Source organism: Cololabis saira, chromosome 19, assembly GCF_033807715.1.
Source record: "Cololabis saira isolate AMF1-May2022 chromosome 19, fColSai1.1, whole genome shotgun sequence".
Lineage (NCBI taxonomy): Eukaryota > Metazoa > Chordata > Actinopteri > Beloniformes > Belonidae > Cololabis > Cololabis saira.
In genome coordinates, this window is record NC_084605.1 from 32,003,542 (window position 1) to 32,027,685 (window position 24,144).

General features: G+C 40.0%; 2 protein-coding genes across 16 annotated transcripts in view; both read left to right on the top strand.

Moving 5' to 3' along the window:
• LOC133419899 (disks large homolog 5-like) overlaps positions 1-12,516 on the top strand; it is a 36,237-nt gene extending 23,721 nt beyond the window's left edge. For 3 of the 6 annotated variants that reach the window (XM_061709391.1, XM_061709394.1, XM_061709392.1), the window contains exons 20-34: positions 210-293; positions 381-540; positions 807-881; positions 1,623-1,788; positions 1,872-2,005; positions 2,447-2,611; positions 2,833-3,016; positions 3,335-3,483; positions 3,695-3,865; positions 4,090-4,286; positions 5,493-5,636; positions 5,807-5,934; positions 6,298-6,407; positions 9,315-9,424; positions 11,526-12,516. In XM_061709391.1, the coding sequence (XP_061565375.1) occupies positions 210-293; positions 381-540; positions 807-881; positions 1,623-1,788; positions 1,872-2,005; positions 2,447-2,611; positions 2,833-3,016; positions 3,335-3,483; positions 3,695-3,865; positions 4,090-4,286; positions 5,493-5,636; positions 5,807-5,934; positions 6,298-6,407; positions 9,315-9,424; positions 11,526-11,629 (2,081 nt within the window). In that variant the 3' untranslated portion in view covers positions 11,630-12,516. The remainder of the gene's footprint in view (positions 1-209; positions 294-380; positions 541-806; positions 882-1,622; positions 1,789-1,871; positions 2,006-2,446; positions 2,612-2,832; positions 3,017-3,334; positions 3,484-3,694; positions 3,866-4,089; positions 4,287-5,492; positions 5,637-5,806; positions 5,935-6,297; positions 6,408-9,314; positions 9,425-11,525) is intronic. The other 3 variants (XM_061709393.1, XM_061709395.1, XM_061709396.1) reach the window with 3 other exon arrangements.
• A 693-nt stretch (positions 12,517-13,209) lies between these two features.
• LOC133419317 (calcium-activated potassium channel subunit alpha-1a-like) overlaps positions 13,210-24,144 on the top strand; it is a 118,627-nt gene continuing 107,692 nt past the window's right edge. For 5 of the 10 annotated variants that reach the window (XM_061708410.1, XM_061708415.1, XM_061708411.1 and 2 more), the window contains exon 1: positions 13,211-14,047. In XM_061708410.1, coding sequence (XP_061564394.1) covers positions 13,814-14,047 — 234 coding nt within the window. In that variant the 5' untranslated portion in view covers positions 13,211-13,813. Of the gene's footprint in view, positions 14,048-24,144 lie in introns of all 10 variants that reach the window. The other 5 variants (XM_061708414.1, XM_061708416.1, XM_061708418.1 and 2 more) reach the window with 2 other exon arrangements.

Genomic DNA, 24,144 nt, shown 5'->3' on the forward strand with positions numbered 1-24,144 from the left:
CTTTTCAACACAGGCCTAGTGTCAAAAACATCTGGTGTTCTTCGTGGGAGTTTATCAGAACAGAACAATCACAGAAACTCACATTTCCTGTGAGAAGTCCTGAATTCATGGCTTGATACTGATGAAGTCAGTTGAGAAAAAGTTATGTTTTCAGCCTGAATAACTGACCCTGAGCAGATTTCCTTTTTGTCCTTTTGTTTGTTTTTTAGGCTCCCCTGGTACTTTACCATTTAGGGCAGAGCGTATTAAGATTCCTCCAGCTCGCTATTCTCGCTCGACTGGATCCGACAAAGGTACTGGTTAATGTGGAACCTCGATCACCTGTTAGTGAGTGACCCTCCAGGAAACAACCTGCTTACTCGCCTCCTGTACTACTGCAGGCTCTCTTTCACGTTCAGAGTGCAGCAGCCCGACGCCTCCAATGTCCCCCGTCAACCTGGACATATCGTCTTTTTCCAGCAGCCAGTCGGAGAGCTCTCTCTCCGTCCAGCCCAGGATATCAGTCAGCCCTGCCCCGGTCGGTGACAGGCGGAGGGATGGGTAAGCCAGCCCCTCATCTGCATCCTTCTACCGCCATCATTCACAAAAGCACGACATGTTTTCTACCATTTGTCTGTACTTCTGTCTGCTTCATTGTGATTAAGTGCAGGAAACAAATCTGTCAGCCTTCATTTCACGCTGTTAGAGCACTGACTCACCATCTCTAATTCTATTCTGTCCTCTGCTACTGGTAATTAAAAGCTGAAATCATTCACTCAGCTTTGGGTGATCATTTTGTCTCTTTCTTATCTCCTTGTGCTTCTCAGATTTGTCTCTTTCTGCCCTTCTGTTAGACGTCTACAGACAGTAAAGCCCAAGTTCCTCTCTTTGAGAAGCTTGAGGTTTGTGCCAGGGTATTTGTAGCATGAATGGCTTATGCAATGTCTGTAAAGTTGTTGGAGCGCTCAAGATACTCTATATGCATAATTCAAATGTCATCCTCTGCCACTTTGTATCCCCAGTGCAGAATTAATCTCTATTTTTAAAAGCATAATAATGAAATGGATTTCAAAAAATCATCATGTCTGATTTCCTGTGCTTGGAGTTTAGTGAAGGTACGGTTAAATTTGGTACGGTAGCAAGACAGTCAGATTGTATGTTGCATTTGGCATTTTTGCAAACAGCTCCTGTACTTGTAAGTGTATCTGATTTTTAGATGTTATTTGCTGTAAATACTATAAGAGTGTAATTTCGTTGTGAATTTGCTCGGTCAATATCATACCAGCCCTTTCCTACATCAAAGTTCTTTTGCATTTTTTTCTTTTTTTTACCAAAAGGGTGGCTATACTGACATTTCCAAGTGTTTCAGTGTGTCAAACAGTTATATCAAACAAATATAGACATTAAAAGAGAAGAACATCATTTGCAATTGCCCCCAAGAACCCATTTGCTATCTGCTAAGTTGATTTCTTTTGGCAAACAAATTTTGAGTTGGTCGTTTCCCTGGAAAAGCATGAGGTTTTTTCTAATGCTAATAACTTTGGTTTTAATTACATGTTGTAATTTTGCATGCTGCATGTTGCCAGTAGCCTTTGTGAATAGATGTCATAACATTACGTATAAGTTAGTGCTCCTTTTCTCAGAAGGCCGTACCTGGGGGAGCCACGCATCGTGACGGTACAGAAGGGAGCAGAACCGCTGGGCATCTCCATTGTGAGTGGAGAGAGCGGCGGCGTTTTTGTATCCAAAGTGACAGCAGGCAGCATTGCTCATCAGGCTCATTTAGAGTACGGAGACCAGCTTCTCGAGGTAAAGCAACCACCCCACTTAAACTGAAATTTGAAGCGTATTGTTGTTTCTGTCTGCTTCCAATGGATACATGCTGTTTGCAGTTCAATGGAATCAACCTTCGCAACGCCAACGAGCAGCAGGCGCGGCTGGTCATCGGGCAACAGTGTGACACGGTTACCATTCTGGCTCAGTATAATCCTCACATGTTTCAGTTGGGGAATCACTCTCTTTCAGGGTAAGAGCGAGAAAAACAACAAAAAACACAGCTGCAATTCCTTTTCATTGAGTATCATGTGAAAAATATATCGTTGAAACCAGATGTTTACATACACTGTGCAAAAGGACACATAACCTTTTTTATCTCACTGTCTGAAGTCAAATCAGACTAAACTTCTCCTGTTTCAGGTCAATCAGGATTATCAAAATTATTTAATTTTGCTAAATGCTACAATAATGAGCGAGATAATTTCTTAAAGAATTTTATATTTCTTTCCTCGGGGTCAAAGGTTTACATACACACAAAGTGCTATGTCTTTAAATAACGTGGGGAAGCCCAGATGATGGTGTCATGGGTTTGGAAGCTCCTGATAAGTGAACTGACAACAGTCATCCTTGAGATGATTGTGAAATAATCTGGTGATGAACTTATATTTCACTTTATTTCTGTTTTGGTTAGTTCTCTAATGGAGTCTGTCAGCAACCGGCCGACACCTCAAGACAGTGGCGCTACCACCCCAGACAATCGCTCTACTGTTGACACGCTGAGTGAGCAGGACGAGGGCACAATAACACCCCCATCCAAGCAGACAACTCCTGCCAACAGTCCTCACAACTCTTTCAGGTGCTGGCGTCTCTTGGCTCGCTGCACAGCTGCATCTTGATGTTTTCAATTCTTTTTGTGTTTAACTGGTGCCACTGATTCTGTTCAGTGTCTTAACGACGCGTCTCAGCTTTGTGTTAGTAGCAGCAATAAGAAAAAGACATTAAAGCATGTCGTTGGTATTATGGTAGTTTTTAAGGTGAAGGCACGACCACATTTAAATTCTGATGGTTTCTGTCCAGGCTTCCAGCCTTAATTATACGCAGAGCCGCAGAGCCTCGTCTGGTGAGGCTGAAGAGGATTAATGCGGAGCTGGGGGTCCAGGTCTGCGGGGGAAACCTTTACGGCATCTTTGTGGACACTTTGGATGACGACAGCCCTGCTAAGATTCCTGATGGCCTGCTCCCTGGAGACCTCATATTGGAGGTATTTGCAGTGTTTATCAGTGGATTTAAGTGGTGCAGGAGTTTCAATGCTTGGAGAAAATGGAGTCAATAAAATCGATAATCCGTGCAAAGAAGGAAAATGCGGCTACTTAAATGTAAAATACTCGGACAATTATTGGAAATATATGCTTTTGTGTGAATAAACAAAAGTACTCAAAGTACAGTAAGTCAAACATCCGTCTTGTAATTAGCTGTCTCTTGGATGCATTGTTTGATTTGCTGAACAGAAAATGATGTCTTTGTTGGCAGAAGAGCGCAGTGTCCTCTTGGAATTGATTGAATAATTCTTTTCATACAGTACAATGGCGTCAGCATGAAGAATAAATCTAAAGAAGATGCTTACCTGGAAATGTTGAAACCAGCTGAAACAATCACATTCAAGCTCCAGAACTGCGTGGACAGCCTTGCTGACATCAAAGGGTCTCCTGGAGATGGCTTTTTCATAAGGTACGCTGAATTTTTAATGAAGCTACTGAGAGCAAAGACAGAATAAGTCGACACAGCTGTTATTGTATTAATTAATTCATTTGAACCAACAAAAATAAGTATGGCAAGCTTATCTTATCAGTGCTAGATGTTAATCTTTAGGACTGTTTTAACAGGCCAGGGCATTTAAAGGGCCTTCATCTTAACTGGATGACCCTTTATCTTTTACCAGAGCACTTTATGAGCGGGTGGCAGATGCAGAGCAGGAACTAACTTTCAAGAAAGATGACATCCTGTATGTTGAAGACACGCTACCAAATGGCAATTTTGGCTTCTGGATGGCCTGGCAGCTTGATGAGAACGCACAGAAGCTGGAGAAGGGGAATATTCCAAGTAAATACATGTAAGTACAGCTTAGAAATTGCTCAGAAATAAAGAAAGCATTAGTTAATACTGGTTGGTATGGGAATTGCTTATGCCAAGCACATAATTGCTTGTAATCCTACCACTATGTACTGTTCTTCCCAAGTCAGAATGGACATTTATACATTCAACAAACTCGCATTTTAATTAAGAAGTTTGTGATGGTATTTGAGTTAATTTAAGCTTATTGACCAACTCCTTTAGGATGGACCAGGAGTTTTACAGAAGACACGGTGCAGCTGATATGAAAGATGATAACAGTACGAGCAAGACTCTGTCCGCTGCCGCTCGGAGGTCATTCTTCCGTCGGAGGCTGAAGCACAAACGTAGTGGATCAAAAGACGGGAAAGACCTGATGGCTCTGGACGCCATAAGCACAGACTCTCTACCCATCACAGAGGGTGAGAAATCTAACGACGAAGCTTTATCACGAGTCCATAACTGGCCCTGAAAATTCCCAACACATCAGTTTAATTTCGTATAATCATTATAGTCCCTAGCGTCATTTGTCAGAGATGTGGGTGGTCTTTAAGGTCTGGTGAGTCATCGCCGCATCCCCAGACTTGATTTTTAAACATGTAGTTTATCACTTGAGCTCATTTATCACTCCTCCCACAGCTCTATCTGGAGACTTTATATAGCAATCCACTATCCACTAGTACCGCCCTAGTCTTAGCTAAGAATGCACACATCATATTATTCATTATTAGAGGTGTCAGGATTCTACGGAGCCCCTCTGGTGACATTTGAAAAAAATAAAATAATGCGTGGCCACGCATTAATAACTCGTGGCCACGCGTTAATATCGCGTGGCCACGAGATAATTAATGCGTGGCCACGAGTTATTAATGCGTGGCCACGCATTATGTATCTCGTGCCCACGCATTATTTTAATCGTGGATGGCATAACCTACTGTCTGGACTTCGTGGATGCAACTTCCTTGGTGGGATGGTTATTGTTAATAATTAATAACAGTAATTATAGTCTATTTATATTAAAGAGCAAGCGTATTGTCATGGCGAGTGTAGTAATAACATGTGGGGAAGGTGGCTCAGTTGGTAGAGCGTTTGCCCATGAACCTGAAGGTCAGTGGTTCAAACCCTAGTTCCCCCTGTGTCCACCAAAGTGTCCTTGGGCAAGACACTGAATCCCCCGGTTGCTCCCGGTTGTCAGGCCAGCGCCGTTGTGTATGGCAGCTCCGCCGACAACCGGTGTGTGAATGTGTGCGTGTGTGGGTGAATGTTTGCAGTGTAAAGCGCTTTGGGGCTGTAGGAGTACAGCTGGAAAGCGCTATATAAGTGTAAGCCATTTACCATTTATGTGACATTTGAAAAAAATAAAATAATGCGTGGCCACGCATTAATAACTCGTGGTCACGCATTAATTAACTCGTGGCCACGAGTTATTAATGCGTGACCACGTATTATTTTATTTTTTTCAAATGTCACCAGAGGGGCTCAGTAGGATTCTTATGTTTGCTATAAAAAAGCCTTCTCGCTCCACAGAACCAGTTCTGTTGATAACTGAGGTTGTCAGCCTCGGCTGCATGTCTGTGCCGTCTCTCACAATTTCCAGAAGTTTTTTAATTTGAGTCTTTCCTGCTCAGACGGTGTCAGCTTGATGTACCAGCGGGTTCAGAAAGTGGATTGCCTGTCCCCCAGACCAGTTCTGATCTTGGGTCCTTTAGTAGAGGCTGTCAAGGATATGCTGGTGAAGGAGTCTCCTGCTAAGTTCTGTCGCTGTCTGCCAGGTGACTTTATCCACATGATTTCACTTGAAGACGTCTCTGCTACAGTTTTCATCGAGACTTTCTTAATTGAGAACTTAAAGATCGTATCAGTTTGACGCCGTAACAAGTGTAAGATCTGAAATCTGTTAATTGGACATCATTTTAAAATGTTTTTGTTTTTTTGCTTCTAGAAATCATGAAGGCATCTCAGCAGGCGATAGAGAGAGGAGTTAAGGATTGTGTGTTCATTGACTTCAAACGGAGAAGTGGCCATTTTGATGTGACAACTGTTGCATCGATAAAAGAGATTACAGAGAAGGTAAACGGATGTTTTCATGCTTTTTACTCTCTTTGTCATCTTTTGGGCGTCTGTGGTCCAGAATGTTAATAGCAGTTTAGTCTTGTAACTTCCACGTGTGTGTTTTTGTTGCGTTTACCACCAGCACTCTTAGTTGAGCCGTCTTTGAACGAAAAGGAAATTGTTTTGTTTTTTAAGAAAATTACAAAACAATTAAAAACAAGAATTCGCCCTTTTGATATCATCGAATCTCACATTTAGCTTTGAATGTTTCTCTCATTTGAATGTAAAATGTCTCCAAAGTGAAAGGACAAATATGAGTTGTGTACTTTGAGCCACCCTCCGTTTCTCATGCACTTTCTTGCTGTCATTTTTGTCTCCCAGGAATGTCACAGTTTACTTGACATTGCTCCTCATGCCATCGAACGTCTCCACAGCGTTCACATCTACCCAATCGTCATATTCATTCGCTACAAAAATGCCAAGCAGATAAAGTGAGTAATCCCATACCTCTAAAAGTGTTATTTTTAGCGTGAGCACATGTCAAGTGTTTGTCAGCTCCGTTCCCGCCGTTGTTTACACAAAAACATTTCAGGCCAGTTGCACCGTCACTATACAGCTGAGGTTTAGAGTTTAACCCCGTGTTAAACTCCTGAGTGACGACTATAATCCCCTAGTACTGTCATGTGTCTGTAGTTTAACGTGCAGCTGAGGTTTAACCTAAACTCAATATTGTCTCCCAAAACAAAAAAAGTCCCACCAACCACCACTAGAGGTCTCTTTACCCGCATCAGTGCTTAAACCTGATATACAGGACTGTCTCAGAAAATTTGAATATTGTGATAAAGTTCTTTATTTTCTGTAATGCAATTTAAAAAAAAAAAAAAAAAAAAAAAAAAAAAAAAAAAATGTCATACATTCTGGATTCATTACAAATCAACTGAAATATTGCAAGCCTTTTATTATTTTAATATAGCTGATTATGGCTTACAGTTTAAGATTACGATTCCCAGAATATTCAAATTTTTTGAGATAGGATATTTGAGTTTTTCTTAAGCTGTAAGCCATGATCAGCAATATTAAAATAATAAAAGGCTTGCAATATTTCAGTTGATTTGTAATGAATCCAGAATCTGTTTTTTTAATTGCATTACAGAAAATCACAATATTCAAATTTTCTGAGACAGTCCTGTATGTATGGTTGAACACACGTCTGAGTAATTCCTTAAAATAAGGAGACGCGTGTCTCAAGTTGCTCTCGAGTTTTGAAGCTTCAACAGGAGCAGCAGCAGTTTCTGGCTCGCTGTCTTCAAGTCCAGAGCAGTGAACTGGTCATTGAACGGTTTTTGGCACATTGTTGCAATCTTCAGTCAGCCAGTTAAGCAGCAACCGCTCCTATACAGATCTGGACTTTAATTATAGCCTCCCATTTAATAGGTCTATTGTTGACTGATTTGATTGGGACGCATGATATTGTGTATGTTTTGAGCCATTTTGTCATGTTTGCTTTTGAACCTAAATGTACTGTAATAATGATATTATAGAGTTCTCTTCCTATTGTCCTTTTGGTTAAATTGCAGTATAATGTGAGGATCTTTCATGTCTTGTGAGTGTGAGTACCATAAAGTGTTCATTTAAGTGTCTGTGCATGTCGCTAATTATGATAATTATGATTCAAACACAACACAGACCAAGTTCTTGATTAGATGGTTGAGATAAAATCGTCACGTCATGTGCCTTTCAAAAGCGTTGATGACAACAGGATTCAGTAGATCTCCTTTATTTATTACATTGAATAAAAATGATTTTATAGCGGTAGTATCTCACGTCGTTACTTAAAGCTGTCCTCACCGAATACTAGTTCCTTGTCCAGTGTAATCCATTATTATCCTGTCAGTTTTCTTCGTCTCAGGGCACACACTTGATACTGACAGATTCAGAAGTCGTTCGGCATTTATAATCACATCTATTTTACAACTTTAACTAAACCTAAACAATAAACCTAATGTGATCAGCACCACAGCCACAGGCCGCCCTCCTCCACCTCCCGCTGGAGATCTGACCGGCTGATGGTGATATTTCAAAGATGCTTCTGCTTTTTCATTTGTAATCGCATGGAAAGATTAAATCCGATGAACCTTAAGCATAGTATTTTTATTTTTATGTGCGCACACACTCACACACACACACAAGGACACAGTCAGGTTTGGCAGAACAGGCTTTCTCAGCCGCACGCGCTCCCCCACAGATCTATGGAGCAGTGCAGCAGGCAAACATGGCTGAGATTGATTCCTGCTAAGCCTTCACTTTCATCAGCTGAGTGCCAGCTGTCCTGGGAGGGGCTCCTGGAGCCCGTGGCTCTGCTTTGTGGCGTGGGCGGCTACAACAGTCACAGCAGCTCGCCCACACCTGCCGCAGTTTCCATGAACACACGAGCGCAGCTCCCACCGCCGGCCTGCTGGAACAGCTGACACACGCTCAAGCTTTTTCAAGGCTCTTTGTGCTCCGGGAGCCATCAGCAGAATATGACGACTGCATACTGAGTTAGAAGGAAAGGAGGAGGGATTCTGGATTAGGTCACAGGTTCCCTGCACACCGGAAGTCACATGATCTCTTCTCTTGTGATAAGGAGTGAATTAATGGGCGGGAAGCATTTAAACTGAGAGGATTCATTGAAAATATATGGTTTAACTATAAAGCAAATGTTTAAATGTCCTTGTTGATACCATATTTTTTTAATGGATGAACTGAATTTTATAAGGAAATACCGCAGGTATTAAGCTTATATGTGTAATGTTTATTTCACTGGTTTGGGTTTAAAAAAAACACCTTTCTGGTTATTCTTGGTAGCATTTCTAAAATGTGTTTAATTTCTATACAACATTTTTTTAATATGTGCTGGAAATTAGATCAGGAAAATCAGCAGATTATTTTAATATCTGGAAATACAAGATATATTGTAACTTCCAGTTGTCATAATTTATTGAAGTTGAGAATAACTGTGAAATTAAAAATATGAAATTTGTATTATGCATGTAATATACATAAAATTCAGGTTTGTGGGTTGTTTTTTTTTTTACACTCTTCTACAATGTAATGGTCAAATTCAGTTTCACTAAACTCAAAAAAGAGATTGAAGTTTAGATATAAATCAATTCATTTTTTGACACATTTTTGGTGTTGGACATCAGATCTTCATGAAAATATTAAACTTATAGTCTTATTGAACTTTCTGTAGCGCTTCCTGAAAGCCTGCACAAAGATCACAAGCACCGTGCACAGCTTCAATGTGAATATAGCAGAAGGAAATCTTCTCTTCTTTGACACAAAAACTGTGGTTTGTTGAGTGTTTGTGAAGCTGCTTGTGAAGCTGCTGACGGCGTCTGACCTTCTCTCCTCAGGGAGCAGAAGGATCCTCTGTACCTGCGGGATAAAATCTCACAGAAACATTCCAAGGAGCAGTTTGAGGCGGCACAGAAGGTCGAGCAGGACTACAGCCGCTTCTTCACAGGTTTGGGGATTTGAGTTGAATCAGTTTTGATGTACGAACACTAGTTTTGATTTAGTGAGTTTTACAAATGGAAGCTCCTCTTCTAAACCATTTCTTCAAATTATTTGAGACGCGTTTCATGAAAACAAATCCCGCTCATCATTACAACTCTAGCGCTTATTAGTCTTTACGCGCACATATTCAGGCATTATAGTAATTATGATATAAATAAGTTAAAACAATTTTAATCATACAAGTTGTCGTTATTGTTGGTAACTAAACAACTTAATCTGTATACTTTTTCCAAAGAACAAGTCGTGTTAAATGTAATAATCACTTGATGGACAAACTTGAGCGGTTTCCTTTTCAAGGGCGTCACCAGCGCTAACATTCTTCTCGAGCGTAGCTGTGAGCTGCAAATCTTATCTCACTTACTCAGTAAGCTTACATGTAAACTGTGAATTTGTTGAGACACAGTTAAGCTACAGTATCATCAAGTAGAAAGGTTTCAATCTAGAGACCTGAATGTGAATCTACAGCTATTTGGAAAGTTTAAATGTAAATTAAAACGAGCGACTTCTTGCTGCTTGACTTCTTGATTTGGTTATCAAACTTGTAAATGATGTCAAAGATGATGCAAAGAAGTCCATTTTGTGATTTAAAAGTGCTCATTTTAATGACCACAGCAGTTTAAAAGAGTATAATGTACTTCATTATTATTATATTTTGTTGAAATAAATGTAACTTTCAGTCATTTATCAAACTTGTTTTAAAGTCTGAAATTCAATATTCGTCACTACAGAGATTATTTTAATACTATTTTAATACTGGATTTCCTATGAATACCACTTATAGAAAATACTGAAATATACATAGTTTATAAATGATTGACCGATATCTTTTATTTCGCACAAAAAATAAAATAAACACAGAAAACAGAAAACTAAATCAATAAAATAAAAAAGAACAATAATAATCACAAAATAGTAAATGCACCATTGTAAACAAAGTAGACGAGAATTAATAAATATAATAGCAAATGTGTCATGCTTGTAAAAGGAGTTGGAAGAAGTAAAAAACGTATGAACTCCTACCCCTTGAACTCAATACTATTTTTTTTTTCAGTTGGACCTTCATTATTAAATATCAAAGAAAAGAAAAAACTTGACATAGTTAAAGGTTGCACAAATTAATAGTAATAATTTTATAAATATAAATTGTGGTATACCTGAGTATTAATGTTTTGTTAAAACTGTTTTAATTGTTCTTATGTTATTTGTTTTTGTAACCATGTTGCTGCCGGTCTTGGCCAGGACTCTCTTGTAAAAGAGATTATTAATCTCAACGAGACTCTCTCCTGGTTAAATAAAGGTTAAATAAATAAAAAAAAAAAAATTAATCCTGAGTTATTTACCCTGACTCCCTGTATTCATCTATATGTAAAATCATACATTATTTACGATGTGAATTTATATAAATCACTGTTCTGCCTAAAAGTATCAATTCATATTCTGTATTTTAAACCCTGTTCTTGAATTTCTTTCTGATGTAATAGTGCAGTTTCTAAATGGACAGATGGGAGGTAATGTGAGGTTTTTAGAGCGCAGTACATCAGTGAGAGTTAAAGGTTTATTTGGAGCGGCTGCCAGACGCCCGACTATCCAGCTGATTAATGACGACGGTGTATATAGAGCAGCAGCCCATAAACATACTACCCCTGATACTTTGAAACAGGAACAGGTGTGCCAACTTCTGCACATGAACTGCGTGATTTTAGCATCTGTTTGTAGCGTTTTTAAATGGAGGTGAAAAAATACCCGTCTGTAATAATTGTGGTTTCAAATGAAGCTGAGTGGGAAGTAAATCTTTTCTTTGATTGGAATCTAGTTAACTCACTGATGACTTACTGATAACTAACTACCGTAATACATTTGAGAACAACAGACTGGATGATTCATGAAAATTAGTAAAACGAAATGTTTTTAAATGGCCTCTTATATATTCTTAAATATGTCAATTTTGTAATTGTAATAATTTTTTTTTCTAGAAAAAGAAGCCATATCAGCCTTGTCTGCTTAATGGTGCCCATGCTAACGTGTCCCCCTCCCTCACTGTGTTGCAGGCGTCGTTCAAGGAGGCAGCGTCTCCTACATTTGCACTCAGATCGTGACGGTTGTGGAGCAGGAGCAGAATAAAGTCCTCTGGATTCCAGATGGAGCTCCATAGAAATGTCACCTCTTTCAACATGTCACTCCAAAACATTACTTAGTCGTCTTTCTTCTTCTTCTTAACAAAATACATCGATATGCTGCGCACAGCTGATGGCACACTTAATATCAGCACTGATAATGATCATGCAATGTTCCCACTACATTAGTGATGTACTGTATATGGATAGATTTGTTTACACTAGTATTTGATACTTGAATGTTTTAATCTCCCTCATATCTCGTAGCACTCAAATAATCCCTCTTCCTCTCATGAATATTGGACCACGACAAGTTTTCACTGGTGCAAACAGACCTTTTTGATAAAGTTGGAAGGACCCTTCATTCTCTGTATTTATATACATTTCCTCACCATTTATTTGATCTAATCACATTTAAGATATTCCTTGTGAACCTAATGTTTTATGACTGTAGTTGTCTAGATAATAGGATATTTTCCAATTAATGTCCTTATTTATAGAGAAGAAGCTAGTTTCTGTCATATAATGCAGTCTTATTTTTTTTTTCCTCATCTGAAGCACAGTTTTCATTTCACTTCTCAAACATTACTTTGTGCCAAGCTAAGTTTATTTGTTCTTGTTTTCTTTTGTTCTTGTTGGATATATCCATGTTTCATTATAAATAATGCAGCAATTTTGCTAGTGTCACCAATTTTCCCTGCTCATGTTTTTTACTGGTACTGCCAATGCATTTCTTTATTGTGAAAAATTCTTTAAGAAGGGACATTTTATTTCTAATTCATGGCTGGTTGATGGTTAAAGACACTCACCTGTTGAATCCCACTGACCTATTCAATCTTTAAAATCTAATAAAACACTTGACACTTGATCAGGTCTCCACTAAATGAAGGTTAATATTTATCTTAAATATTAAAACGAAGTTCAACTGAAGGTTACAAGGTGTCTGTGTTTTTTTTTTATTTAAGTTTATTTAATTTTTTTTGAAACTTAAGCGATCAGTACGCTGTTTGTCCACGAGGGGGAGCAGTTCACCGTTGTAGGTGGGTATGACAGGAACATGGCCCTTATAACGGTTCATTTTACGAGAATAACGTCTTGAAATATTAAAGCGTGCTTTTTCAGTGTTTAAACACCAAAGTTATTACTTTACTATTATTAAGAATGCTAAATCATGGTGAGGAGGCTGCTTTAAAGTTTTGACCTTCATACTTCTGGAGGATCTTTTTCTTGACAATGCAGACATGTAAAGCGTTTGGAAAATCACCTGGGACATCTTTAACACCTACATGTGACTTGTCTCGGTTTTTGCTGCCTGTAAAATGTGTCACACCCAGAAAGAAGAGGCTCATTATATCTTTATAGCTATTATAGGGAGTAAAGACAGTTCAAAGCAGATGCGTATGAGGTTATAGAAAAGGCTTTAAATGTAATTATAATTTAAGAAAACATGGGGGGCTTAAACCAAACTTTGAGAATAGGGTGACTGTAAACGCAAAGTTGTCACAAAGCATTGATGAAGCTGTCCCTATAAATAACCAGAAGCGTTTGGTGGCTCCTCCCCCCGCTACCTGTAAATCTGCGTTGCCATCTTCCAACATATGGATGTGACAGACGACCACTGGAGCTGAAGAGCGAGAAAACCTGACAAAAAGCAGATTTTTCTATCTTAAAACCTGATTTTATGTAGGGGGATATAAAGACCTGCGAGCTTTCTGGGCGGAGGAGCGCCAACATTCAACAGTGCGCGGCGCGTCGCGGCTCCGAGGAGGAACCAGCTGAAACAAGACCGCAGTGAAACAAGCTGGAGCCGAGGACACCACCAAACACACCCAGCCGCTTCCACACCCGAGAAAACCACCAAACACACCAGGACCGCGAGAAATAGAGGTCGTTTCGTCGTGAGCTTGTGCAATATGTGATTTTTACGCACGGGTCAAAAGCGGATGACGCGCGGTTCCCGCCGCTGACGCGCAGCGCCACGCGCGCGCCCGATACCCTGATTTCCAAATAAGTTTTTCATTATTCCCCTCGTGCCTGCTCTCGAGCCCAACTGTAGCTGCGTTGAAGCCCCATGCTTGGCCGGAGGAGCGAGGGGAGGACGGCTGGACATGCGTGAGCCGCAGGGGCGTCATATCAGGGGGCGCTGGCTGGAGCTGCCCAAACACCCTGAACCTTGAGTCGGAGGTTTGCTCGAGGGCTGGCAGGCTGGCCAGAGGTGGATAATGCCGAAGAACAGGGAGAAATTCAACCCGGACCCGTCCATCCACATATCCAAGATGAATCTGATCATCCAGTTCTCCAACGACGTGCCCTGTGACAGCAATGGCCAGCGAATGTGGTGGGCTTTCCTCGCCTCCTCCATGGTCACTTTCTTTGGGGGTTTGTTCATCATACTGCTGTGGAGAACTCTCAAGTATCTGTGGACGGTGTGCTGCCACTGTAACGCCAAGAAGAAGGTAAGAGGTTCATATACCACTGTGTTTTCTTTTCTTTTTCCAGCATCACAGCCAGTGCAGGACAACAGCGCGCCCAGCCAGGTTGATTTAGGAAATGGGCTTGTAATTCAATCAGCGCCAAGGCCCCGTCGACACAGAGTAGAGAGCTTGGCTGGGAATAATCAACTCTTTTTTTTTTTTTTTTTTAGTGACTGAAATTTCTCCTGATTTTGCTCTTGACCTAAACAGAGACCAGGGAAGGGGAGAGTGTTATGACACTTGCTGCCCCTGTGTCTCTTAGGTTGATCTGGAAAATGATCAAAGCAGGTCAGCAGGCTTGTGTAATGCTTTTTCTACCAGAAGAGTATGCACCTAAACTTGTTATTCACTTAGAAAAAATCAAAAAATAAAATAAAGAAATCAATCAGATTTTATGGCCAAACTCCACAAAAGCCATGTAGATAAATCCAGCTTAATTTCAGATTTTGATGTCTCTTGCCTCTGTACCAATGATGAGGTGAAAGAGAGTTCATTTATATCCCTCAACTCAAAAAAGTGAGTTCAAAAGTTTAACATGTCTGGAAAACTGTCTTTTAAAAAAAATCCTTAAGAAAATATTGCCAGAATTTCCAATGTAATGCTGCTTGATCTTCTTTTTTCATTTTGAACATTTCTTCATATAAAAATCAATTCAGTGTCTCTTTATTGAAATGACCCCAACTCCGCCCTCAAGTTAAAGGTGAGGGTTTAAAATGTGATAACTTTCAAAAACACTGACATGAAATGCCAATTTCATATAATATACTTCAAAATTGGCATTCTTTGCATCACATTCCCATCCGCAGTGTTAGGTTGGTAAGCTATTATTTGATATCTGAATCAGTCTGGTTCTGTTCAGGTACAGGAACAGGAGTCAGCTGGAGGTCTGTGCAAAATGAACACTAATGCCACGCTTTATTCCTAGGAAATGTGTAAAAGATACCTGAAGCTGCATGATAATGTTGCACCATTATCTCACCAAACAATGAAAGGGAGGAAAAGTCATTTTGTAATTATCTTTTAGAGTATCTTAGTTTGTCATCCTCTGAAAAAACGATTCAAAATGGCCACTTATCCAACAGACTGGCCTGTGCAGCAGTTTGGCTCCCGGTGAAACACTCGATCAGATTTGAGATCTCAACACTAATGTGGAATGACGGGCAGGTCCATGGAGGTGACCACTCGGACTGCACTCAGCGCTGGCGGAGATGGTGGAACACATGCTTCGTTTTTTCTTACAGTTAAACAGAAATGTGTGAATGTGGTTGGTTTGCACCAGACGTACTAGATCTTTTTGAACATAGGTAGGGATTATGACTTTTTTTTTCTCCATCTGCTGTAAGACAAATAAGGAAAAGTGCCGGTAACGAGGCACTTTGTACATTTATTCCTCAGACATCCGAGGTGAAGAGGAGAAATGTCGAAGGCTGCTTGGAGAGGGCTGCTGACCTTTGCAGAGAGAAAGCCTGTACCGTTGCTCGACTTTGGAGCTGATTATAATTAAGAACACAGCTAATGAATACTTCCGCCCGTTGTAGATTTGGTATAAAACTGAATATTTGATCAAAGTCTGAAAAATATACATAAAATGCTTTGCAATGACCCCCATGACGACACCCCCATGGGCGGAGCAGGCACACCTCCCAGTGTGGAGGATCCCCCTGAGGAAACACTGGAGCTAAAAACTAAAAGATTAAAAGAAAGTAAAAAATGCCTAAAAGTGTAAAATTTTAGAGAAATCTATACAAAACTTAAGATGAATAATAAATAACATAAAATAAAAAGTCACTAAAATGGATTAAAATTTTAAAGATAATAAAAAAAAAAAAAAGCTAAAGAAGCAGACACAATAAATAGCTGAAAAGGCTAGGTAAATGAGATCAGATAAAAGCCAAACTAAAAAGGTGTGTCTTGAGCCTCCTTTTAAAAATATCAACGTTCTCTGCGGCCCTCCTGTATTCCTGTATTTATAAAGATGGAGCAGAAGTCTTAGTGTGGGAATAAATCAGGACATGGTTGTTCTTTTCCACAGTGTTCCTGTGTGAATACAAACGAGCAGTCAGAATCTGTGTCTCGGTTCTGGTTTTGCCAAGTGGAGCAGGCGAGCTCCTCCAACCTGTTGTGTTACAGTATGGGAGCCAGCCAGAGACGGCTCGTCCCTTCACTCCCTCCGTCCCTCTCTCTGCCGTGCAGGTCGTGCCTCCGTCCCCGTCTCCTTCTCACCCTCTTCCTGCTCGTCTGAGAATCATCCTCCCTCCAAAGTCTCAGAAATGCAGTGTCAGGTGCATACAGTGTGTGCCATATGAATCAGTGTTTTTGTTGCTAAGCAACTAGCAAGCAAAGGATTTCATTATGAGAGTAAATCTCTCCCTGTTATGCAGTTGTCTTTAGCTGTGAGATCCGGCAGGTTGTGTTGGAGGAACACCTCCCCACTCTCCTGAGTCTGTGCATGTCATTAGAAGCCCAAACATGGAAGCTGTCGCTGCATTGTTTCGGAGATGGGAGTTGATAATCTGCTTCCTCCTTCTTTAGTTTTCAGTTTGTTTTTCCCCCCTTCTGTGGGGCGTTTGCTGCCCACTGCGTCCAGCTCTGTTCTGGGAGCTCCCGTCTCCCTGAGACAAGAGTTTCCCCATCTCTGTAGCTGCGTTTACCCAGCCCAATGGGAATCGATGAAACTCGTTATTTGCAGGGTTCTGATAAATGACCGCTGCTATTGAACTCGGACGAAGATAGAAGCCGTCTTTAGTTTAAATGGCACTGTTCTCACTGTCGAAGCAGGACGAGTTGCTGCAGCTTCTCAGTCGTGTTTCACACCCAGAGTGAAAGCTTCATTAACAAATGTGTGTCCATTTGTGCTCAGGAGAGCTGCTGGAGGTTGAGAGACCAAAACAGAAGCCTGATTTTCAAAAGGAAATGTGTCAAGGAGGCCTTTCAAGACGAGGGATTGTCTTCCCTTCAACTTAGATTTAAGATGAAATCATCCTAACATCCCTTTAACAGCCCTAACATCCCTTTCAAGAGTAATTGGGCAGTATCATGAGTCACAAAGACTTTTTTTTTTTACAGATATTTACACTTTCCTTAAGATTAATTATTTTAACTGGTATTTCAATAGATTTGAATACACAAATGTGCTTGACACTAGGGCTGGGGATCGATTCAAATATCAAGAATCGATTTGATTCCGATTCTTAAGATTCAGAATCGATTATCATGATCCGATGCGATCCGATTCGATCCGATATTGATTTGGGTTACTGTTAATAAAACTGTTTTTTCAGCTGTTGCATGATTTATATGACTGTCTAGTTATACAACATATTAATACTAGTATTATATTGAGATTCAACAGCAAGTATTGGCAGCTAATGATACTGTAAGGACCAATCGGCTCCCAGAATGCTGATAGAACTGCTTTCAGAAACATCATGTGGGTCAGAATTATCAAACAGATCCAGGGCAGCAAACAGAGGACGAAAGGAAAATCGCTTTTATTTTTTTAACATTTATGCAAATGTAACCCCAAGACAGTATAATAAAGCAAAGAAATATAGACAATGTATGCAATTATAACTGAAAACTTTAATGTTTTCATACCTTTAAACATATTTAAAGGCAAAAACATGGCACCAGTTATTCTGGTGTCCAACAAAATATTCCTTTTTTGTGCACAAACAAAAAAGTACCAAAAGTTGTAATGTAATGATGAACATTTTTTTTTTTTTTTTTTTTTTTTTAAATCGATCTTTAGACATATGAATCGATTTTTAGGAATTAATATGAGAATCGATTTAAAATCGGAGAATCGATTTTTTCAACACAGGCCTACTTGACACACCATTATACCAGCATGAGCAAGAACCCGGAGGAAAGTAAAGGACGGGGTCATTCATCGTTGTAAAGAGTCGATGTATTCCCTGTTATTTCCTTTTCATTGGCTGTGTAATTACTTGTGCAAGTTTTGGCTCTTTTGGCTCAAAATGAGCAGTGTGCTGCATCTTGGCTACCGCTGCTCCATCTGGGAACCAATCTCTTTCGATTTTGGTCAAAATAGAAAATATGAAAATATTTGAAAAAAATAAAGAAAGTATGCACTTGTTTATATATATGTACTGGAGAAACGCGTGTCAGTGACGCGGGACAAACGTGGGTCTAAGAGTCCTAACTAGTACAGACTAACAGAGTTAGAAAACTCAGATATTTCAGGAAGTTTTCCGTCCACCGAGATGGTCCTGGTTCATTATTAATCCGATTTATATTAATATAACTTTGAATAATTCATTTTGGGAGAAATTGTGTCAGGAGCCACATGTTGTATTCAACTTTAATGTGCCCACTCTTTGAGAAATGGTCACGGTGGATCCTGAGAATAGGCTCATCATGGTGTTGATCAATGACCTCTGGTGTCAGGAAGACTTGATTTAGGCGAGATTGTTAGACCTAAATTTGGAGGCGCAGACTACTGATCAAAGTGACTGGAAGGAAATGTGCTGTCTGAGTGCCGGACCAAAAATGACGACGTGTTCTTCTCGGGGGCCGGCTGTCATTAAAAATGTATTTCACACATTTTTTAGTTTCAGCTAAAAAAGAAGGGTGGTAAACGGTTATTTCCACCTTGTTGATGAGAAGTTAGCTCAGTAAAATTGAAGATGCACCACCAGGTACTTACTTAAAGGTTATAACTTTATAAATGTCAAAAACACAGAGCTTCAGTGTCACTTTAAAGGCATCTTCCTGTGTGTGACCTTAAGATGAAATCAGCCCTAACAACCCTTTAAAGAGTAATTGGGCAGTATCATGAGTCGCAAATCATTAATCTTTGAACTTTGCTTTTAGTGGCAATAATAGTATCATAGCCCATCACGTGTTTTTTGCTTATATTTCTTTAAACTTGGTCGTTAAATTGGTGAGGGAAAGCAGTGTGATGCCAATTAAGGCTGCTTATCGGCGATCACGTCCATGAGCACAGGCTGTGCCGCTTAATTCATTAAAAGAGGGAAAGTGCAGTGTCGTATAAATACACCGGGTCAAGTTTTTCATCATGTTGTTAGTCATAAATAAATAAAAATGCTCCGGTGAAATGAGGCTCTATCCCAAATTGGTTTGGAAAGAAAACAAGTAAACTCCCACAAAGCTTTGCCCCTGAACATATATCTTGGACACAAAGGCTTTCTGTGACTCATGCAAAGTAGAGTTGGGGAGCCGTAAGCTTTAATGAAATGAATGGACATGGCTAGACCAACTCTGAAATGTTCAGAGACCCCGCCAACTTGGTGTTGTCTCCATCAAAAAGCACCCTGTGAATTATCTGAACTTTGTGGCGGTTGTAATTTTGTAATTTTAGTGGCTCCACTGAATGAAAGAGATGGATTTAAAAATAAAAAAGCATTACATATTTTACTGTGACCTTTTTTACAAGTGTTTATTAATGCTCCAGAAATACTGCAGCCAGTCAACAGACTATCGGTGTATAAAATCAGCGAAACCTCCTTTTATAGAAGGATTCCAGCACAAATCACCCCTTGTTTGGACATTTCCCAAAAGGTACTGAATTGAACTTGTAGTCTTATCTTTAATTCTGAAGAAAAAAAATTTCAACCTGTTATATTTTGCTTTTGTTTGTAGTATTTTCCTTTTATTATTATATCATCACATGGCGAAATTTGTGCCAGTAATCTTTCAGTAGATTGGTTTCTATTCAAAGTAAGTAGTGTCAAGGGGACGGATGTAACTATAACTCCTTTCCATTTTAATGGCCAGGCTGCTGGTGATGCATTCACATGCCCTCTTTCCCTTTCTAGAATTCATTGGATCATTTAAAAGTTCTCCAGATAACCGTTACCAGTTAACCTTGTATGTTATTTTTTTGGTATCATAAATACAAAAGACTCCTGACGGACAAATCCCGTTTGTCTCAGGCTCTCACCCCGTCCCCCACGTGGGAATTTGGATTCAAAATTTGACCTAATTTCTCCTGAGGCTTTTCCGAAAAATCCGTTTGACATGATTTCAGAGTAAATTGTGTCATCTTGGAGTCTCAGTATCTGGCCTCAAAGGGTAAAATAAATGTCCTTGTTTGTCTATTTCATTGGTGCAGTCACACAAATTAACACAGCTCTGGAAGAGGTCCCTCAAGTTTGCTTCCAAGCTGCAGCTGCACAGAATTTCCATCCCTGGCTCTTGTTTGGTGCATTAGCCTGTAAGTGAACTGGACGTATTATTAAAGTGTTATGAGGTTATCTGCAGAGCTCTGGACGTGCAGTGCGGTCTGATGCTGGTCTACTGTGTCTGACTAACGGCGCTGAACCTGATTGCATTTATCCGTGCAGTACTGATGAGGACGACTGATCTAGTGGGCCTGTAGGTGGGTGGAATGTACTGTGTACTGCCAGCACACAGTATATTTTAATCCAGTTATAAGTTAGCGTTTTAATGATGTTATTGATTAGCAAGGAATCCAATGAAAGAACCAAAGCAACAGCATGGAAACCTTTGTATCCATACTGTCTGACACTCCTACTCTGTGACACTCAGCCTCGGTGCCATCGATTTCTCAAGGCATGAATCATTAACAACTCACAAATAAGACGGTTTAATTTTTTTGAAAGCACTCAGTCAATTTCTAAAGCAGCTGGGAGCTGTCTTCAACAAACATCACTCAAACAGAAATAACATAAGTGCTGCTGTGGACTATTTCCAGCAGTGCATGAATACTCATTTGGACTCCAGTCAGAACTGCTGCAGGAGTGATTGTTTTAATCATACTGAGAAAAGCGAAGAAAGGTGTCACCTAACCATGCTACTCCTTGGTGCAACACTTCTGTGTTTAGGCCCCAACAGAGCTCAGTGTCTGGAAATGATATCAGACTTTGACTAAAGAAATATCTCATTAGTGGGAAGAACTGCTTGCTCTCTGATTTCAATTATTTAATTAATATCCATCTTCTGCATTTGTATTCATCTATCAGATAGTTTGATTCCGTGATACTGCACCCCTTCCAACTTCAGAGAGATTTATGGTGGAGTGGAAGCACAGCAGATGCTGCATGCCGGGAGTTCTTCGAAGCTACAGTAGGGACACGCTGTAGTCCGTTCTGGATCTGGAGAATGCAGATTGCTGAGAAGTTGGACATAAACACCACAACAAAGAAGAGAGTCGTATTGACGTACAGATGCCACACATGTTAATAGTAACCACGTGAACGGCCCGGCGGCTACACACACGATGAGCTGGATGGATGGGGGGGGGGGCTTCAGAGACGTCAGCCTCGTGGCTGTGAGGGGTTTCATCAAGGAGCGCTGCTAACCTCTGCATCCCGTCTCAATTTCCTGTTCTGTGAATCATGCCAGTCCCACCAGCCTGATGGAAAAACAGGGAGGAAGACACACAGGCAGCCAGCCCACTCAGTAAAGCACAAACCCCAGGAGCTCTGCGGCTACCATGGATACACTCCTGGAGTCTCTTTGCTGCTCTCTCGTTGTATGTTTACTGGTTGCATGTGTGCGAGCATGCGTGTAAGTTTTGTTTTGGACGGCTTGAGCCCGGTCAACACATTTAGACCGAGGCATTTATGCTTTTAAACTGGTGATTTTAGGTTTGTGTTGATTTGACCATCTGTCAGAAAACATCGGTTTACAGGACTGTCTCAGAAAATTTGAATATTGTGATAAAGTCCTTTATTTTCTGTAATACAAAAATGTCATACATTCTGGATTCATTACAAATCAACTGAAATATTGCAAGCCTTTTATTGTTTTAATATTGCTGATCATGGCTTACAGCTTAAGAAAACTCAAATATCCTATCTAAAAAAAATTGAATATTCTGGGAATCTTAATCTTAAACTGTAAGCCATAATCAGCAATATTAAAATAATAAAAGGCTTGCAACATTTCAGTTGATTTGTAATGAATCCAGAATGTATGACATTTTTGTTTTTTTAATTGCATTACAGAAAATAAAGGACTTTATCACAATATTCTAATTATTCTGAGACAGGCCTGTATATGAAAATAAAGGTGTTCCAAGTTTGATTTCCTGATTTTTATCTTTTAATATTTTTTTTCTTTTTTTTTACCACCGTCTTGATGCAGCAGGTAGACATTTTTATTTCTAGAGGACTTCATAAAAAAGGCAGGCTGCAGTACTATTTTTCTGTACAAAAGCACAAACACACGATCGGTGTGCAGCTGGCAAACGTACAGTGGAGCGTTTCACTGCAGACAGTTAGATCAGGTGTTGTTGGAGACTGAAATAGAACTCAAAAGAGGGTAAATATCGGGCTTGCCTGCTAACACATTGTCAGGATGTCAACAAGTAGGCCTAAAAAGTGCACAAAAATCATCGTTTAGTGTCTTAATTTAGTTATTAATCTGAGATGCCACTTTCATGACTGGTGTTGGCGCCTTGAAGAACTGTCTCTACCTGCAAATGGGTCACCCTCCAAAAAAGTCAGGTGTGCTGCTGTTTGTGAGCTCCACGGGTTTGAGGAGGCACCACTCACTACTGCTGGGATTTCATTAGATACACAAATTGTAGGTCATGTTAAGTTTGGGATTAGTTATCACTTTTTAGACTGCAAACTACAAAGCTGCAGGACTCGTATTGTTTTAGTTCAGATTAATATTATACATTTTACCGAGAAGAATACCATGGGCTGCAAAAACCATATGTCAAACAATTCAATTCATTTTTATTTATATAGCATCTGTTAAAATACAAGTTTCCTCTAAGTGCTTTCCAGAGACCCAGAACATGACCCCTGAGCAATTATTACATAAACAATGACAGGTAAAAACTCCCCTAGTGGGAGAAAAACCTTAAGCCAAACAGTGGAAAGAAAAAACTCCCCTTAAGAAGGGAAAAAAACCTTGAGCAAGACCTGGATCATAAGTGGGGATCCTCCTGCCGGCTGGGCCGAGCAAACAGGCACCAAACTTGGTCCGTGGCAGAGTGTATAAGAAGAACTAGACAAACTCAGGGTGATGTCACTTGTAGCTTTTCTGAAGAGTGCTTTGGAAGCTTCTTTTTCCTTGTACTGCACCATGTTGCAAATGCCCATTTCATTACATCAATGTTAGGTTACATTGTATTTAGCATACAACTTTATCCAAAGCGCCTTACAAAAACAGGAAGACAATCAAGCCGAAAAGTAGAGGGAGTCTTCCAGTCTGCTACGAGTATGATTTCTAAAAGGAAGAAGACAATTACGTTGTGCAAATGCAGAAAAAACAATCAATGGTATAGCTAGAGAATTGCTTTAAATAGAGAATGTACAAAGGAGAGTGTTAGATTCTGTTAGTTCTGTTAGGGGGTTGAAAGAAAAGATGGAGACAGAAAAGGTGTGTCTTCAAGAGCTTCTTGAAAATAGAGAAAGACACTGTTAGCAATTGCCAGGTTTTTCCATCGTGGAAAAGTCTGGGAGAACTGTGTGTTTTTTGTAAGGATAACACTGCCAGACAATGGTCCTGCTAGGAGCAATTAGCTACCTAGAGTAAGCCTGCATGATTGTGGCGGCCCAGATATCACTCTGTATCACAGCAAAACTGTGTTAGATTTGATTTTAGCGCCTACTGCTTGCCAGAGCAGACTAATGGGCATTGAAGTAACATGAGCCTTTTAGATTATTGAAATTCAAATGCACCGTGTGTTCGTCACCATCTAAAAAAGGCTTCATAACACCAACCAAAAGAACGGCATTGCAGTAATGGAGATTAGCATTGCCAAGTCGGTGGCATACCAACTATGCCACCGACTTGGGTGGTATAGTTCGGTATGGTTTTCATTATGTTGTACAATGAAAATTGGCATGACAGGGTAACAGTGACAACCTGGTTAGAGAGGGATAGCCGGTCATCAATCATAACATGGATTTTTCACCACCATCATAATAAATCTAGAAGATGTTGGTCTTTGATATCCTAATGGACAGACCAATGGGCAGGAATGACCAAGAGTTTTTGAGAAGTTTAGTTTAAGGTGCCATTCTTTCCTCTACGAGGAGATGTCAAAGAGGCAGGATGGTATCTTTCCCAAGATGGTAGGGTCAGGAAGGAGTGACAGGAAAAGCTTGGTATAA